This window comes from Pseudopodoces humilis, chromosome 11, assembly GCF_049639895.1.
Source record: "Pseudopodoces humilis isolate 2021_Gansu_Grassland_sample_001 chromosome 11, ASM4963989v1, whole genome shotgun sequence".
In the NCBI taxonomy this organism is placed as follows: Eukaryota; Metazoa; Chordata; class Aves; order Passeriformes; family Paridae; genus Pseudopodoces; species Pseudopodoces humilis.
The window spans coordinates 10,361,793-10,382,007 of NC_142210.1; the positions used below are offsets into that span (position 1 = coordinate 10,361,793).

Sequence of the window (20,215 nt, forward strand, 5' to 3'; positions counted from 1 at the left end):
AGTTCAGATCTTTCTGGTGTGCAACATTACTGAATTATTCACTTAAGCATTAAGCTAGCACAGTAAAGCACAAGACTAGAGCATCTGTCAAAGATCTCTTCTTAAAAATAGATATATACTCATCTACCTTCAGATTCCAGGCATTAAGTCTTTATACAGTTATGATTATTTACATCTTTGCTCTTCAGTTCAAAAAGAAAAAATCAAATGTTCAGAATGGGAATGCAGCCAGTTCCACTTGGTAGGAAAGCTCAACCATACCAGTTATTTTCTGGCTGCAAGATTCAGTTCAAAGGACTGAGAGCTGTTTGGTAACAGCTGAAGTAAGAGGAATGAAGAAATGCACACTACCAATGAACGTAGTCGAACGAGACAGGAAACTTGTGATGTCAGAGACAGGAACAAGTTTCACACAGATAAGCTGTAGGACATCTTCTAAGCAGCTTCCAGCCGCATGAAAAAAATGGTTTATTATATGAGCTCTAACTGAAGGACAAAGATAATACTACAACACCACAGATAAAATTTAAGACTTAAGCTACATCTTCATATTTTCCACATTTACTTTGAAACCCACTCAGAATTACCATCTGCAAGACTCAGAATAGTGCTCATCAGCATTTAAAACAGGACAGTATAAATAATTGCTAAGGCAAGGGACATCTCACTTGCACTTCCCTAGATAAAAAGCACTTTTGACTCAGCTGGCACAGGGAATACTCTACTGCACATATCCTACCTATACAGAAGCCCCAAGAACCACCAACATTTGAAAAACCTCAAATTAGTCTAGTATTAACGCTGAAAGACGTAATGTTTCAAAGTTAAAGAACTGCTGATTACATGGTCATATGCTATTAACCCAGGCCTAGATAGCTTTCAAGTTGAGCTCTGCAAACATCCATGGAGGATGGTAAGGAATGTGGACTTCCAATTTAAGTGTCCTGCTCCGACCCATAACCCCCCAAACATCACTAAGTTCAGGGAAATAGATCAAGTGGAAGTGGTAAGAGTTCCACAAACTTTAAAACAGCTTTTTCCAATGGAATGCCAGAAGCCTAGTAGTAGTAAAGGCAGAGCTAATTGTACTACTGACCAGAAAGCTTCCCTATCCTCTTCAGGATTTCAACACAAACTTGAATCTCAGAAAACAAGTACCAAGGCTAACCATCCAGATGATAACCAAATACTAATTCACTTAGAGTCAAAACAGTAATACTTCAGTATTACAACTGTTTTTCTTGGTAACTTTCCTCCTCCTGCTTTCTTCTGAATTATTCTCGTTTAGGCAGTTACTCAGATGAACACAGACAGTACATATTCAACACTTTCTGTGCCCCATCTGAGTCCATGTCAGTCTGAAAAGATTAAATTAACAGCATCTTCTCCCTACTCCAGTAATTAATTTTTATTTATCATACTATAAGAAACACTGTTTACTATCAAGAGCAAGTAAAATAAAACCGTTAGATCTTGTGGTCACAATAGCAAGCTCCATCAAGGTAAACTTGGCAATGTTTCACCTAATCTTGAGTGTTTGGGTTTTCTTTTTCCCAACAAAAGATTAAGGCGTGAAATTTAATTTTCACTGTGAAATGTTTTTATTATGGGAGTAACAAACATTATTACATAATTTACATTTGGCAGGAAACTCGAGTTTTATGTAAGCTAAGCTGATCAGGGTTCATTTATTTTGAAGTATATTTTAAAAGGTTACTTTCCGGTAAAGATTTTTGTTTTGCTTTAGATATTCACAAAACATAATAATTGAGGATCTTTTCAACTAAAATACTGCTAAAACAATAGATGTAAAACATGCACTGAAAAATTGCTACTTGTTTCCAGCTCCTCCCCTTTCACATTTAAACCCTTCTGATTCTTACAAGTTTTAAAAGTACACTTTCATACTCATGTCCAGTTTGTGTGGACTGTTAAAGCTACAGTCATATCTTAGGATGATGATCCTAAATGCAGATTACTAGCATTTGCTTTGCTTTCTTTATCCATTAAGCTATCAGTGCAAGCAGCCTTCTGAGTAGAAAGATTACTCTAGAAACCTCACAAATGGAGAGTCACAACTGAGAATTTTTTTTACATTTTATTTTAGAACACCTACTTATGCTCTCACCTCTCATTCTGAGTTTAATCATTCACCTTGTATGTATTGCAAAGAGAAGGTCCACAATACAATAGCAAGTGTGCATGCAGTAGCAGGTCAGTCAACAGGAACATGACATGAACTCCCCTCTCAGGTTTATACAAGAACACTGAGAATTTGATTGCAGGATTAAGGTAAAAACTTTAACCATACACCAGCAAGCATCACTGTCCCAATTTATATTTAAATTGTGACAGTTTACTTAAGGTCTCCTTAAAAAAGTTAATTCACATACAAAGGTAGTTAGAATAGTCTGTAAAGCTCAGAATGACTAGTGCTTGCAGAGCAATCAAGTGCTATAAAATATACATGCACAGCTGGAAGGCTGATTTTAAGGTTGTAAGCTACACGTACTTTTGTCTATAATCCAAGGCTTCTCACTTGTAACTCACAATTACAGGTTCTTCAGTCTTTTCCATTAATGTATCATTCGTTAAGAAGCATCATTCCAGCAACAAGTGTTTCAAGAGACGAAGTTCCCCATTAATGACAAAAATTATAAGCTAAGTATTTATGAGCTTGGGTTCATCCATTTCCTCTCTCAGGCAGCTCCAGAAAGATTGAGCTGCTGCTGTACCTTCAAGTTGTGTTTTGTAGGGGTTTTTTTGTTTTCTTTCTCTCCCCAAACTTAGACAGTTTCATAAACAACTCCAAGGCTTCATTCAACTGGGCAAAGCTGTCTGCTGATGCACATTTTAATTCATAGGCAGACACTCAAGTTCAGAGTAACACACATACAGAAGTTGACAAGCTAGCCACCATTTAGCTTGCTGTGTTATATAAACAGTATGGTGGAAAATGCCAGCCCTGAGCAAAACCATAATAAAGAACCTACCAGAACCTGTTCTCAGAGAGTTACTCTGTGCATATTAAAAAAAAAAAGAAAACAACCTTTTGAAGTTAGTTAATAAACAAAGTGTTTAATCTAAGTCATGCTCCTCAGCAGCTGAGAGTAAGCTATTAAATGCTTCCAAACAACGCCTGCAAAAACTATCCTTTTATTTCTGTCAAAAATGAGATTAAGAAAAAAGTGATAGCACAGATGAAAAAAAAGCTGTGGAAAAACATCTACTTTCTCTCCTCAGAAATACTCCAAATGTCTTCCCCACCAACTCAAACGTCATATTTAGTTTTCTACAGGTCTCAGCTAAGTTCTTACCAGTTAATATCACCAAGACTGGTCCAAAAACAAGTCCTGTTTAGAACAAAAGCAATATAACTGACAAAAGCACTCTTTCTGCTTATATCTTAATCCTACACACAGCCAACAGGGATCTCATTTATCATTTAGCCTTCAATTCCAAATACACATGAACATGTATATATTTTAGTCTAAAACATTAGAATTTGCTTATAAAGAATCCTACTTTCATATAGAGCAACAGCATAGCGGTTATTTACATCAAAGTGACATGCTACTTAAATACTACTACTCCTAAAGATTCCTTAAGACTAACAATATGCAAAAAGATAAGCACCACTGTCATTTAATGCCACTAATAAAAAATAATTTTTGCAGCACTGGTAAAAAAGCTTCTAGTACATGGGCCCACTTCCATTACTCTATACCAACACAGTGAAACATTGCTCACAACTGAAAGGAACAATCAACTGCTCCATGTCCAGAAAAGATCTTATTGTGTGCCTCACAATACCACTTCCAATTTGCTCCCATTCAAAGTAAATCCTATGGCATCACTGGGAACTAAGCCAGGAGGGAACAATTCTTCAACACACATGGTAACAATGTCAATATACAGTTAAGAAAATGACAGTAAGTACCTTCCACCCCCTCCTCCTACCCCTATGAAAAGAAAGCTTCATTAACACATCTGCTTCAGTTTACTGCTGCAAAGGGAAACTTTAGCATCATTACTGCTTCCTCAAAAACCTGCAAAGAGTCACCCTTCAGTGGAGAGTGCTCCAACAGACACTTAAGACAGGGTTCATGCTGTACCATTATAAAGGTGCCATTGTAACATTAATTCTGAATTCTGAGATAAACACTAAATACTTTTCAAAATGGTAATAAAACCAGTAAGAACTGTAATACCTACAAGAGCTAAAATTCATCCAAAGCAGTTATTGCAACATTACTACTGACAACAGAAAGTGAAGAATCACATTAGTCCAGCTTCACCAAGGCCAATTTGCTTACATGCATACATGGGGAGGGAATGATAACACCACCAGTTCATACATCCCTCTTCAAATACAAACCCCTTCCTTCTTTTAGAGAAGAATACACATCACTGTTACAGTACAAACTGCAAATAAACAGCATCTGTCTTTCTACATTTCCTTGAGCTTAGTATCACTGTTCGTACCTTTAAACGATACACCTCAAAATCAAACTCTCAGAGCTCCTATCAAGTTACTATGCTGAGTGTGAAATTGCTGGTAAAACTCCAGCAGAAAACTATTACAGGCATCCCCCACTCACTGTGACTCACGTATTGACATTATGGGGATATCAAACAGGCCCAGTCTAGAGGAAAAGGGGTTTGCATTGCTGCTTCCAGGTTAATCCAGTCTGTCAATACTCAATGTAACAGGAAGGAGATTCTGTATTTAGAACAGACCAGAGAGAAGTTTGGAATTTCCAAGGTCTTCACACAAGTGAACAGTAGCAGCTCAGCAAGTTAAATTGGCAGAGTTTTAACAAAAGACCTTTAAGCTGTAGAAGTGACACAAGATTACAGAAAGACATACATTAGCACTTCAGCTTGGCAGCACTATCATTCTCCTTGACTCTCTCTTTTTTAACACCTTTATCAACTTAAGTCTCTTGCATTCACTCCAGCCACAGCATAAAAGAGATTGAGGCAACTCTAAGGCTAATACAAGGCCATCTGGACATACCACGTGCTTACCTTGAATTACTGGCCTTCACATCCAAGTCTGAAATTATGAGTGACAAACTGCATAAACTCTCCAAGCTTTCATCATTTAATTTGTATTTTGAAAATGCATGCACCTCAGCCACAAAAAAAGCTTTAAGAAAAAAGCTGTTGCATTTCCAGCACTGAGAAAGCTATTTACACAAAGCAGAAATGCAATCAAGTACACAAGTTCAGACAGTATCAAAACCTGTCCTTGCTTGAAGGGTTATGATTGCATATCTATGACCAAAGTGAAGTAACCTCCAACACTTCAGAAGGTGTGGCCCTTACGTCTGCTTACAAACTTTGTGGCTAATTTTAGGCATGAAGCAACAACCCTCTACAAAGTCACATTACTGTCCAATTCCCTCTCTTTTACTGGGAATTTTTAATCTTTGTGTATTGGTTTGTTGTATATTGAGGGAGGGTAAGAAATGCGTGGATCTAATAAAGTGTCTGAATAAAATCTCACACTGTCTGTAAAACAACATCAAGAAGTAGTATGGATCAACAGAAGAAAAATCTATGAAGCAAGACAGTTGCCATTAAGGATCAGTGTCCACCATCTCTGCATTTCAATGATTTCTACTTCAAAGTATACCAGATTACAACTACAAGTGACCAGCATGCACAAACTGCTCTCATAGAAAACAACTTTCAGCTCAGTTTCATCCGAAAAGATTCCAGTTCAAGCACTCCAAGACCACTCCACATTGGCCAAAACACAGCAGGTGAGGATGACTGGCCTCAAAAGAAGCAATTCCCAGCTCCAACTGAAATACTAACATAGATACATCCCAAGTTCAGTTATTTGCACAATATAAGCATATTATTGAAACTAGTCTTTCCACAGTTTATTCTATTTTAAGCAATTTTACAGCTGAAACTGAAGAGCTACATTTTGCTGATGACAAATGCAAGAAAGACTGAAAGTAAGTTGTCAGGCATCCCCAAGAACCCCTTAATGTAAGAAAAGGTGTATTGTTTTCTGCTCAGTGTTTGGGGTTTTGTTGGGTTTTTTAATACAGCAGCCAAAGCAGTGTTTATCACTGGAGTACAGCAAGGCATAACAAAACACATCAAGCTGTGAACTCTAGACCCTCCTGTATACTGCTCAGCAGCAGAACTGAAACGTACTATACCACTGCATGCTAGATACATGGAAGGGTGAGTCCTGTGAGGTTTGCGTCCAAAGACAGGCACCAGCTAAAAACTTATCTGAGAGCCTGTCTCTTCCCATGTCATCTACAAATTTTACAAGGATCAGACAGATCTATCTTGCATTGGTCCTTGTACAATAGCTATTTCTGCCCAGCACCTTACTAAAATGGAGATGCTGATGACAGTAAAAGAAGACTAATTAATTTTAAATTTTTGCATCAACCAGCATGCTTTAACCCGGCCTTTTTATAGCCTTTGCCAGCTCAAAATGCTTGCTCAGAAATACAAGGCAGGGGAGGTGCTGTTCTAAGGAGACCCAGATTCAAAGAGGACTAAGCTTCTTCACCCTCTTTACTTTAGCAAAGAGCTCTGCTTTTGATAATGGTCTCACACAGTTTAAGAGTGCAATACACTTTTGTTCATGGAAGTCTGGCACAGCTTTCATGAGGGGTGGAACTGGTCCAGGCATTTCAGACAAGTGAATCTTCAATCATTTTATGACAGCATAACAGATCACAATCCATCAAAACAATGGATGAGTGACCTTCTTAAAAGAAAACAGTGCTACCCTTAAAATTCTTGAGTTTGTCTGACTCACTCACCGTGGAGCCTCTCTCTAGCATTCTGCTGTAAAATCTGAACTAACAGTAGATACCTGAAGAAGAATCCCCCATCTCATCTCCAAATAACTTGCTTCCAATTCTTTATTCTAGGAGGAGCTTTATTAGCCCCAGGCGAAGTTCAGTTAGAAGGAAAGAGTTAGTAGGGCAATACCTAATTTAAACATCCACTGAGATGCAGAGACAAGACAGAATGGGCATAAGGGAACGAAGGACTCACTGTGCCTCTGTTAAAAGAGGAATTCTCCAAAACCAATTCTAGCTTACAAAATAGTCAACTACGTAAGACACCAACTTCCCCTTCCTTACGCCACATTGTGTGAGGGGAGAAGCCTTGTGTTTATCACCTCTTCCACTTGTATATTAGATTAATTTAGAGAAAGTGAAGCTGCATTTTTCAGACTGAATTATTCTCCCCAAAGCTCCTTAGAAGTTGGCCTTCTTTACCTATTCAACAATTGTTCATCTTGTTCTTAGACTTTATACTAGTAAGAAATAGGCCTTATCTTCATTAAGCTTTACAGACCAGTTCCTTCATAGTAAAAAACTTTTGTGCCACTGATCTGTAATATTTTAATACTCATTCCAAAAAAATCAAGCCCAAGGAACACTTATTTAACAACTGTACCAGTAACATATCTGAGGGAGCAGAATATAGATAATTTGCCTAACATCACACTCTAGCCTTTCTTCATTAAGCTGACCTTTCAGCAAAGTTAAACACTTACTCCATACAGTCTTCACTCAAAGCAGTAACAATAGAGTCGTCCACAGAAAAGTTTTAAGGATCTTCTTTGTTCTGTACTACAGAGGCAACCACTCACAGAGCAAATACAACCTGGTCCACTTGCTCACTATTAGCCATATTAAATGATGGTAAACCTTTTTTCTCTTGAATTCTTCAACAGCTGCACAGGATTTATAGGCAGTACAAAGGTAACAAAGTACTATTTACTCAGTCTACTCGAAGAACACATTTTCCCAGATTCCCAGTAACAGACTCCCTCTGTCAGCCCCCTCCCATATTTTTAACATCAGGGAAGAAATAATCACTACCTGTGATTCATGGAAAACAGACTTCTTCCCCCTATAGCTCTACTTCTGCTATTCTAGCTGAACATGTATGGTAGTGAGTAGTCCATGGGTTAATCCCATGCAGTAACAGTACAGGTAGCATTTCAGGGGCAAAGAGATTTTATCCACATTTCAATGCTTGGATTGCAGGGTAGAAAACATCATTCTCTACATCACATCCATTTCACTGATACACATTTTGACACTCATACGTAGCAATCATACCTTCCTCCTACTGCGTCGTCTTGTGGCTGGGCCCCGGCAGTGTTCCTCTGTGAACGTCGCAGTGACCCCCCTGGATTGTTATTAGGCCGGTTGGACATTGGCACCTCTCTCCTGAAGGGACATACCCTTTCTAGACACTATCATTCACTGGAAGACAAGAGAGGAAGAGCCATAAGATATGTGGTATGAAGACTCACCGCCACACCTCCAGAGGCAAATGTAAAATGCTATCATTCAAGCAAAAACTGAAGACAAAAACTTTCAAACAATTTTTAACTAAAAGACACACGGACAAGGTTCTTCTCAAGAACATTCAGAACCTTAAACAGAGCAAACAGGTTTTGGTATATATAGCATACAGATGATCTACTGAACTAAATGACCTTTAAAGATCCCTTCCAACCCAAACTACAAACTCCTCTATGATTTTGTGATGACACACTTCTTTTCTAGCCAGCTTCACTAATTATAAGGAGACAGGACAAATGCAATTTGTGAGAATCTGTGTTTATTGATGTTAAGAAAAAACCTCAGTGCTTGATAGACAGCAACAGCATTCAAGTATTTTAACTTTGATCATAGATTACAAATCCCATTTCAGGAATAAGCAGCAGCATTCACAACGTAACTACAGTGCTTTCCAAAGAGCTTCCTTCTCTAGTCTGATTTCTGCAACTTTATTTTACATAATGCAAGATATCCAGTCATTCAGGAAAAAATATCTAGCTTTGTAATCAGGAAGTTCTGCTCATGAGAGCTAAATTAAAGGGAAAAGGTATCTGAGACAGAAGGACTGATGCATGCATACAAATATTTTTACAAAATATTCTATGATGGCTTTGTATTACTAATTTTAGAATTGCTTTGTGACTGCTAGAGGTCTACAGATATTATTTTGGTAATTATTTATAGAAGACTAACATAACCCCCAGCCACAGTCCTCAGAAACTGACATATTTCAAGAACAAGCCTCAGTTAATTCCTCAGTGAAGAGAGGTAACTTCTGTATCCTACGCTAAATTGGTATTTTCATGTAGAGCATAGCAACAGGACCACAACCAGTAAATCCAGTTTTACTGTTTCTAATTTTGTGGAATCTGGTAAAAAAACGTACCTGCAGGTGAAAAGAAGCAGCTGTAAGAAGGAAAGTAACCCAAGTTTTAGAACTCAGTTGTCTATATGCTGACTTGGTACTTACTGTATCTAAAGCCCAGTAAGTAAGAAATCTGCCACAAGAAAGTTTAAAACACTGCAGCTTCAGATTCAAATTCAAATGCCTCCAATGAAATAATTTTCAAGACCTGGCATTACTGTCAGTAAAAACAGTGAATAGCTGAACATAATTGTCTATTCTTCTGAAAAGGGCCTACAGAAGTGAACAAAGGTGCCAGGAGAGGAAGTGAGGACAAAGACAGAATCCTAAATGATGCAGTTTTTACTGTAGACCATAAGAGACCAGGCATATAAACTCATATTATGGAAACCATTACCTCACATATAATGCTAAAAGGAACACTTATATCATCCATACACCTGCACAGCACAGGAAATTATTGATCAGGATTCTGCTAGCTCAGATTCAATCTTGTTACATTCTAGTATTTGAAAGGTCACACTTAGCATGACAGAAATACTTTAAATATCTCCAGGAATTGAACAAGAATACAAGTTAGGCAGAAGAATTGCTCTCCATCCTAATCCACACATCACAAGAGTCAAAAGCATCTTTTGAAAGTTTTTCATGTTCTTTTTATTAAGAGATCAAACACAGCAGCAAATCACAAACACAAAGCAGAATTAATTTTAAAAAATCACTTTTACCTTCATTCGTTTTGGTTGGGTTTATTTTTTTACCTTATGCTTAGGAACCTGAGAGAATAAGTAAATCACAAGATACGCAATCCCACAAATTTAGATAGAAGTCCTGATGACCAAGTTGAAAAAGATGTAAACACTACTACTCAAAAGGTGAACTTTCCCTCTTCACGATTGTTTCCTATTACTCAAACTCCTTATTCAAATCCAATGTGCCCACTAACAGAAAGTTTTAAAGCTTTTCAGTAACATGGAACACCATCAATCTACAACTTCTTATATTTTGGCGCACAACAAGATTTACAATGAAACAGAAAAAGCTTGCAGCTGCTAGAAATCATGCCAGCTTCCTGGTCTAGCCAGATCAGTCAAGTTGAGATCATAAGTTGTAGTATTGTCTTCAGAATAGTAATGCAAGTAACAAAGCCTAGCATTAGCCAGACTGAAAGCTGAGCAAGGGCCCAGCACTACCTAGGGGGTCCAGCTGAAGTCAGTCACAGGCACTGTCAAATGTTGTGCATTCTCTTTTTATCTCCTTGTATACAAACAAAGATATATATTAAATATATAAAAAAATATTTTTAAAAACTCTACTATCAGAAATAAGATGCATTTTGTGCATTTTCTAAAAGGAGGGAGTAGTGTCCTCTTCTGCACGAAGGTCAGCTAGCACTGAAACTGTACTAATGTCAAACTTTCAGTCATACTACAAAATGGTTGCCACAGAACTGTTGTCTCACCTTGTACTGATTAAAATGTGTATTCCAGAAGGTTTCACACTGCAACAAGCAGTGCTCACTTAGACCTCTGCTAGGTTAACCACACACTTTCCCACCTAGGGCCAGAACATGGGCTTCTCCACATACCACAAGAGTCAGCTGAAGGGAACATCACAGAGGCAGGCAATCCTGGCCCTCCCTAGAGAAACTAATTTAACACTGACATGCCAGGGTGTGCTGGTTTTGTCTCTGACAGACTTGAATTTACTCAAAGGAGCTGGTACAGGGCCATATTTTGGATTTCTGTTGAACACAGCTTTGATAATAGAGCACAGTGTTGATAATACAGATGTTTCTGTTATTGGTGAAAAGTGATTAGACAGAACCAAGGTCTTTTCTGCTTTTTGTACTGTCAGTCATGCTGGTGAGGAGACTTGAGGTGCATGGGAGGCTGGGACAAGAACCAGTGAGGAAAGGTGATCCAAACTGACCAAAGAGATATTCCAGACCACATGACTTCATGCTCAGTATATAGTGAGAAGAAGGAGGAAAGGGAGGACATTTAGAGCCGTGGTGTTTGTCTCTCCTGAAGAAAGCTGAACATCTGCCCAACCATGGGAAGCAGTTAATTCTTTGTCTGGCTTTGCTTGCATGCATGGCTTTTGCTTTTCCTATTAGATTGTCTTTATCTCAACCCAAGTTTTCCAGTTTTCACCCTTCCAATCCCAGTAGTGGGGGAGTGAGCAAGCAGCTGCCTGGTGCTTGATTGCTGTCTGGGATTAAACCATGACACAGGGTTAGCCAGACACTTTAAGTAGTCTGTGCTTAGAAGTTATGTAGCACAATGTGTTGTCATACACACAGTATATTCAGCTGTGTAGAAGAATGAAATGACAACTGTTTTATCCTGTAAGGCATCTGTCAAATCAAGATGATGTCCAGAGTTATCTTCTATATCGATACCTCTCGACTTAACTGCATTTCTTATTGAGTACTTGTTGCCATATGACTCCCAGTTTGCTTTTAAATATAAATGCAGCTTTGTGATTCAGCTGTGACCTTTAACACCAAACTCTAACTTGAGTCTCACTGCAAGCCAAACAATACCACGTGCTCAGTTAGTCAAGTAATGAAGATATTTTCACAACTGCACCTTCCACAGCCTTAAACAACAAGAGCCCAGATATGCCTAAAATCTCAGCTGTTCTCATTCAGACTTGTCCCTCTATCTCTGAGCTCATTCCAAGCACTTGGCTTGTTCTTTCCCATTGTCAGAAACCTATATTAAAAAAAATGTGCAACTCAGTATAGACTAGCCAAGTGCGCCAGTGCAGTTCTGCCAGATTTTAAGACAATTTCCTCAACTACACTGATTCTTCTTCACACCCACAGCAATAAAAAGCTGCAACCATCCATCAGACCTCCATGCTTCCACAACAGACAATGCTATTTAGGAATTTTTAAGCTCAGGTCCCCTTCTGGCATAAAGTCATCTGCACATAAGCCTTTTTAGTTAATGTTTTGTAACTCCATATTCCTTGCTATGATGATGCCAAAGCATGGGACTGCAGAGGCTCTCATCATAAACAGACTCTTTAAAATGAGGATGAATTCCAAATGCCAGCATTTCATATAAACTGACAACATATCAATATATCTTCTGAAGCCATGTAACAACACTGCTATCTAGTGCTTATTATGCTGCTTAATTTTGTATTTTTGAGTTTTAGCAAACACTATTTGATTATTATTTAGAGTCATCTTTGTTATTGTACGGGAAAGCAACTATAATTAATTTCTGTAGCCCTAACATATCCATTGCAAACACTATAGCTAATATACAGCCAACATACTGCCTGGAGAGGTTCTACAGCAACACAAGGCAAAAAACACCTGTTACATTGCAGTAAATCCTTTACCTTTTTTCTTGTGGAAAAGCCATCGGGAAACAACTAACATGCTTCCATGTTTTTGAAACAAACTGGGAAACTACAAAACAAGCCTGTATCAGCCTTTGCTTAGCATCCAGATCTCCCCCTGAAGGATACTAGAACTGATTTAGCTACACTGACACAGGTTACTGAGAGAAAAAGACAATGAGCAAACTGAAGAACTCCAACATGCTCTAGGGCCACTAATAGGGTAGCAAGGCAAATCAGTAACAATATCTGTAAAAATTAAATTTAACTCTTCCACAAGGGCCTTCTTAATTTACTTGCACAAGCTCTGAAACTTGTTTGGGGGTGTTTGTTCAGTTTGGATTTGTTCTGTTGTTTCGGGTGGTGGTTTTGTTTTGGTTTTGGCTTCTCTTTGAACAAATCTTGGTAATGTAAGAGTTTTCTTCAGATTCTTGCACTCTTCTGAATATTTCAGGATATGCCTAGCACCTCTGCCTATAATGCTCCATTACAATACCTGTTACCTGCTTGGAGTTGAGCTGAGTACACTGTTAGCACCCTTCCTCTCTCGTAGTTTAGCCCAAAAAACCCAGTGCCTTATTTAAAGCTGCTGCAGCAATTCAACTCCTCAAAATTGTACAGACTTACTGCCCTGAAGTCAGTATTAGGCAAAAGAGGGGGGAGAGAAGGAAAAGACAGGAGGATGTTTATATACCTTGTAAGTTCAGAACATTTTCTTCCAGCAAGTTGCACATCTTGCCAGCCAGAACCCAGAGTTCAGCATACATATCAGAAAATATTAAGGTTAAAACTTCAGATTTGTATTCCTTTACTTCATTGTAAACAACATTAATTTACTTCATCAGCTGTTTCTGTGATAAATCTTGTCACTGAAGACAGAAACAACACTCAAAATATATAAGCATGCAACACATTTAAGAGCTCAGACTTCAGTTGTGACTAAACTGAAGAAAGTACTCCCTACGGTTTAGGGTAGCAGCTGAATTGTTTCAGATTTACATAATTTTCAAGTGATCTCAGCTGCACCTCATTTTTGCTCACTGTTCACAAGGTTCTCCTCATTTACCTGCAGACATACACACCTCTTGCCTTACAAGCAAGCACATGCAAATATTCCATTACTACTTCTACTTCAATAACTGACTTAAATTGACTTTTTAGTCCAGTTGCTTTAAACAGTCCTCTGCAGCTGATTTTGACACAACATTCTCCCTCCCTACACTCTCCTAGTTCCACAGTTATCCACTCATCCTTGTTTTTTTTCCACTGACATCCTTACCTTAAACAGACTTTAAAGCTCCACACAGTGAGAAGTTTGTATTTTCTGTTTAGCAGCCTCTTGTCCCTTCTGGTTGTAGAAGTAGCTCATGGAAGAATTTTAGGGAGTGAATACAATATACAATACAATAACATACTGAAAAAGAAATCTTCTGCAACATGTCCTAAATTCTCATCATCCCTCCCTTCTTCCCAACAATAAATTTCTGTACACAAACAAGGGGAAAACACATTCTTCCATGAGCTGCAAGGTGCTGTAAGGCACAATAAAGTGTATGCATTTCGTCTGCATTCATGCAAATCCCAGGTTATTCAACTGCATAAAACCATTGAGCCTTAAGAAAATGACAAACTTTTCTTCTTTCAACATAGAAGACCAAGCCAACAATTTCCTTATCTGCTCCCATTTCCACCTTCTCCTCATGAATAGCCATGGGTTGTCTTCATGATCCAAAGATGCCAGAGTGCACTAAGGCTTCCTTGCTCTAATGCATCTAATGATGTAAAACCCACAAAGTGACTTTTAGCAGAATAACTTCCTTTGATGCAGAAACCACACAAAATCATACTGAATCACATCTTAGGTTTGACTGTATTCCTCTTGTATTTTCCTTCTCCAGTGCTAGAGAAGAACTAGAGAACTACACACACAGAACAGACATCCTAACTAGAGCAAATTCAGCACTTATGTAAAAATCTCCATGATAAACAAGACTCTACAGCCTTCTAATGACATAACATTACCTCACTGCTAACAAGACAGACAAGCAGGTATCAAGGAAGTTTCTTCTGGAAACAAGCATGTACAGTAGTACAGAAATAGATTTCTACAACTTTGGCACAGAGTTTCTATATATTTATATATATCATCATCTGCATCACTTTTGGCACCACTTTGAAGATATTAATAAGGTATTGATGGGAAGACAAACAGTTTAACAGCATTCAGAGGCAAACTCCTCTTCAGACCAGATGCCTTTTTGATGCAAAGCTCAACTAAGTACAAGAGTTAAGTCAGAATTATCAAAAAAAGCCTTGGCTGGAAAGAATCTCTTGAGATGATATGGTCCAAACATCTGCTGCAAGTAGGACCTCAAATTACACTAGACAGCTCTCATTCTGAGAGGTGGCAACTGCTAACCATGTTGACAAAACACACTGAGTCCTGAGCAAGAGGTGAATCACAAGAGCTACCCTGAACAATGGGGAAAGAGAAACAAAATAATCAGAAATTGAGGTATCAAAGAATCACCATATATAAAAGCATGCAAAGAAGATACTATCAGAATATCAGAAACTTTAAAAATTCATGCCATGGATGTCAGTTCAAGTAACCTGAGATCTCAGATCTGTGTAAGATGTACACATATCCAAGGACAGACTCCCCATCCCTTGCTCTGAGAGAAGAAAAGATAACTATGGCCCAGCTCATCACTGCCATCACACAGAGTACAGAAAGCCCTCCCTCCCCCTTCAGTTCCTCAAAAGCACAATCCAGTAACCTGGACAATATAAGCTACAAACCTCAAAGGACTCCAGTCTCTGAAGAGATAATAGATTAGGACCAGCTCATATGCCCATTTTTACACTGAGTAACTTCAGACAATACGTAAGCTCTTAGCCAGAGAATAATTTTGCCAACAAAAAAGAGAAAAACTTCAGTAAAATATTCTTCCTAGATTCATTTACAGTGGAAGAATTATTTTTAATTCAGCTTCTCTGAAATCACTGGAGTGATTTCAACATAAAGAAAAAAGTAAAACAAATCAGTCAAGGAACAGGAGTTACTCCCTGTTCCACTGACTTTACAACAACCATCACAAAATTAAGGCAAACTTTGAGCCTTGCTACATTAGGAAGACAGCTTTCCCTTTCTCAGGCTTTCAAGAGCTCAGCCCTTGCCTACCCTTCTAGCCAAGAGAGTGGCAGTGCTAAAAGCCACCTTGACAGAACAGCAAAGTAAGTGGCAAAGAACCTGAAAGGATGTAGCCACTTGAGTTTCCAGACTGTATTTATGCATATATGTCTAATAACAGAGACAACTGGGAAGAGAAAGTCTTTGTACAAAAGAGGAAGGGAGAAGAGCAAAAAAATCTACATTTGTGATCTCTTACCGCCAGCTGGCAGTTCAAATACTCATTATCTGCAACCAGAAGATTTACAAGTTCCCATAGGTAATAAGAACACTGAAAACACCTCTGAAAAGATGCACAGCACTGTTTGTTACAGGAATGTCCAGGCTATCAGCATTATGTGTCCAAAAGGTCATCCACACTATGACCCTAAGCAGGCCAAGAAGCACATTTACCTACTGACTTCTGGCTACTGTCCTGAGAAGACTGGAAGATACGAGAAGTCATGTATTGTTTAAGAAAAAATCTAAATACATGTACCACATGTTTCAGCGTTTGATGATAAGAAGAGTTCTGTGACAATGATTGCAGAAGCTGAATAGTCTCCTCTGCTCCAAGCAGGTCAATTGAATTTGAAATCTGAGACTGCAGAGACCTTTTATTGAACCTGGTACAGGAAAACTAAAGACTTCTTCAGGGACCTGGAAGAAACATAAAAACTTGTTCCATTAAGATTACAGAGCACTAATAACCATCATTCCTTTAGAAATAAAACAGTGGATTGGTCTTTATGCCACAGCCTGAACCTCAGTAAGTCCTTCTGGGCTATGGAAAAGTCATATTGAAATAGCAAATGGGGCACCGCTCAAAATTACCAAGAAGTAACTGGCAGTCAACAACACAACTAGTCAGCTGAAGAACCAAGAGAAACCTATGGATGCAGGGGAGGGCCACAAGTTAGCTAAAAAACTTAAAAATTAAGCATCTAAAGTTAGAACATTCCCACTCATCTGAATAGCTCAAAGGAACAAGAAAACTTAAGCTTGTACAGGCTACAAGGTCAAGCTCAGGTATATCAGGTCTGACTGTACAACTGGTGTTCCCAGCTCATGGTACAAAGGAATCCAGAGCTTCATTTCATTACTGAAGAAAAAAAAAATCACTGGATTTGTGGACTGCAAAATTAAAACCAGGTCTAAATATTAACTGAACTCTTGCAAGGTGGTTGAGAGGACTACCCAACATTAAGACAGCAAAAGCCTTTACTCCTACAGTCCTTTTTTTTCCTCTGGAAAAACAGAAACTGAAGTCTGAGGAGAAAAATTAAGGAAGTTGCATGGAACAAAGATAATAGTCTCTTGAGGGCATCCCTCCTCAGTTCTGCCACATCACTGCTTTCTATCTCTTATTAAGGACTGAAATATTACAGTTTGGACTGCACTTTGGTTCCCAAAACAACACATGCATCAGTCAAATCTTTGATCCTCAGCCAAAGGAGAAACTAGGAAAAATAGAAAGTATTTCATTATTTTTCCTCTTGCTTCACTGTAGCTCTACACTATGTAGTCAAAGTGCTGTCAACAACAATTATTCTTGTTTTTGAATGCACAACTAATAAAGTTAACTATAAAAATAATCTCCTAGAACATTTACTCCCTACTTCATTCAAAAAATTTGCCCTTGCAAAAAAATTCAGATATTGAAGCTGTTCTTCTCCAAATAAACCAAATTTTATACCTTTCCATGTCACCGTTTGTAACATGTCTATGTAACATGTCCATGTAACATGTAGCTCAGTGTAAGTTTTCCTCTAGCATATGGTTCGACTTGAATTTATTAACAAAGGAAGAGAATGCTCTCACTGTGGCAGAGAGTCAGTACTCAAAGCTTCAAGAAAATATTTTCATGTTTACAACACCTGTAGTTTCTCAGTCTAAATTCAGTGGTCTATATTATTTTGGCTTTTTAACCAGCTAAACATTAAGTTCTGTTGCATAATTCAGTCAACTCTGCAGCAGTTAAATTTTTTACTACAGAGATACAAAGATTATTGAAAGCATAAGAACCTAGAAACTCCTGAGTCAATCTATATCACGGAAAATAATAATCTGATCTGGATATCTGCAAGTCAGCCAGAAACAGGTCAGCTTAAGAAGCAGCCCAGAGATATTTAAGCCATGTCAGTAACATGAAAGATTTTTCAGACCACACAGAGACAGGCACACACAAACATAGCAAACATTTGCTGCAAAACACTGAACCAGGTTTTGCATCTTTGTTGACAGATCTTTTTCCCTTCTAGCACAGCAATGGGCAACAAAGGAAAAGTGAAGAACAAATACGTTCAAAGTTTCATGTTCTGTACCAGCTCACATGCCTGCGTAACAGAGCAAAATTTTTCTGCCACATCAGTCCTATAGCACTGACTTCACCTCTACAGGACCTTTAAGACTACTGTTACATACTGACAAAGTCTACACTGTGAGAGCCACAGGATGCAATTCTGCTACCAAACAGAAGTGTAGTTTCAACTTGTAATAACAATGAAAATAATAGCTCTTTTCCTTCTTAAAATCAAACAAAAGCAGCTCTCTCCAACAGAAAATAACATTTTCCAACAGCCAAATGCTGACCAAGCCATGCTGTTTGTAAAGTGAACTAATGGGAATTCTTCATTTCTTTTCTGCATTTGTCTGCATTCTTGCAGACATAAGCAACAGAAGAAAGATCTTACCTGATCTTCATTTTCAGATTCTCTAGAAACCCTTGTTTAGTAGGGGCCAGAAGTCACTATCTGAACAGTGGCTTAAAGCTTTCACTAACAGTATCATAATAAAAATTAAAAAAACAAACCAAAATCACATTGTCTGGCAAGAATGAAGGAGAAGACTCTACTCAGAAGACAGGAATTCATTTGAATGAAGAGCTTTACCTTCTCTGAGATAGCATGAATCAAACAGACAACAGACTTCCTTCATGAAGTACAGATCAGTGATACTGCCAGAACAGAAGGCAAGCTAAAAGCAGGTGGTCAAGCTAAGACCAGGTAAAGCAGATGTGGAGAAGTTGGGAAAGAGGGTGTTTATTACCAGAGAAAAAAGGAAAAATAATCAGCTGAGTGATTTGATTTGTACAAATTTCAGTTTAGTAGCTTATTTCAGTACTTTCATGCAAGTGAAACCAAGAAGTACTCAAAACCATGTCCCACTCTACATCTGCCCTGCACAATGCTCAGCTGCCCTTGAGCCGCATAGCTGCATTTACTTAAAACACTGTCTGAATGCAGAATCTACTGCTCAAACACCAAGCCTCTTCCTTATTCTAATGCCATAGACCAGATGGTGCCTTATTTGCAGTTTGCCATTCACCCACATCTGGCACACACAGCCCTTAAGCAAAACCAAGTGCAACAGCACAAGACAAATACTGATATGGTGCATAGCCATGTCCTACCTGCAGAGCCTGTTAGACAATACATGCCCCAAGTTGCAGCACAAAAGTTTTTCTGAGACTTGCCAAATTCCTAATCAACTTTTGCCAAGCTGTCTTAAATTACTGAGAGACCTAGTGAGCTCAATGGCTAGTAAAACATGGTTTGGTTACCCAAAGTTTAAATTAACACAAGACAATCTCCTAGACGACTAGAAGGATACAGTCAAAAACAAAACAAAAAATGAAAAGCAAAGAACTTTACTCAGACACTAGACTGAAGAAATTCAGAGACTAGATGTCATAGAAGTTACTGCTGGAAAAGGAAACAAACCAGTTGACTTGTAGATGTGGATTGGAAAAGTGCCACAGATGAACTCAAGACCACAGGTCAAAGAGTATTATGAAAACAAGGTAAAGAAGCAGAAGACTGGGTCTTCATTTTGGTAATACTCAGCTCAAGCTCTAAATCAGTCTACAAAAAACTGTACCATGTCTTAAAGAGAAAAACTACAAAGACAAAAAACAAAATGTTCAAAAAATAACTTATGCTTCCAAGGCCAGGTAGAACGTACTCATCTGTTTTCTACTCACATAGAATGAGTCCTCAGATTTTCCCATCTTCAAAACATAATTCAGACAAGTTTGGGACAAATCAGGAGGATTTCAGGAGTTTTTGTGTTGTTTTTCTAATCACTGATGTATAGCACTGATTCAGACTAATGCCTGTTGAGGCTTCCTTTCCCACACTGGCTCAAGCAGGTTATGCTGCTCTCCTGAACAGAAACTTCATCCAAATGCTACACAGAAAAGGTCATAGGCCTAATACACAGCTAGAGTCCTACACCACATGACACAATCTGGGAAATGGTTTAATTGCAGTCATTGAGGAAGAAATCCAATTAAAACAGGTTAAGTTTCCGGCTTCCTCAGCACTGGATCTGCATGTGGATCTTTTGCTATCACAAGAACTTGGTAACAACAAAAGGGATTAAAACACATTTAAGTTTTGCAAACTGGGAAGTGCTCAAACCAGCAGCATCTCTGAATGTGCCACAGACATATTCTCTTGACCATGGAAA

The 20,215-nt window shown here is 38.4% G+C and overlaps 1 protein-coding gene across 10 annotated transcripts in view; it reads right to left on the minus strand.

Moving 5' to 3' along the window:
- Nucleotides 1–20,215, minus strand: part of TRIP12 (thyroid hormone receptor interactor 12) — a 79,968-nt gene that overhangs the window by 44,482 nt on the left and 15,271 nt on the right. For all 10 annotated transcript variants that reach the window (XM_014256142.2, XM_088061272.1, XM_014256144.2 and 7 more), the window contains exon 2: nt 8,121–8,267. In XM_014256142.2, the coding sequence (XP_014111617.1) occupies nt 8,121–8,218 (98 nt within the window). In that variant the 5' untranslated portion in view covers nt 8,219–8,267. The remainder of the gene's footprint in view (nt 1–8,120; nt 8,268–20,215) is intronic.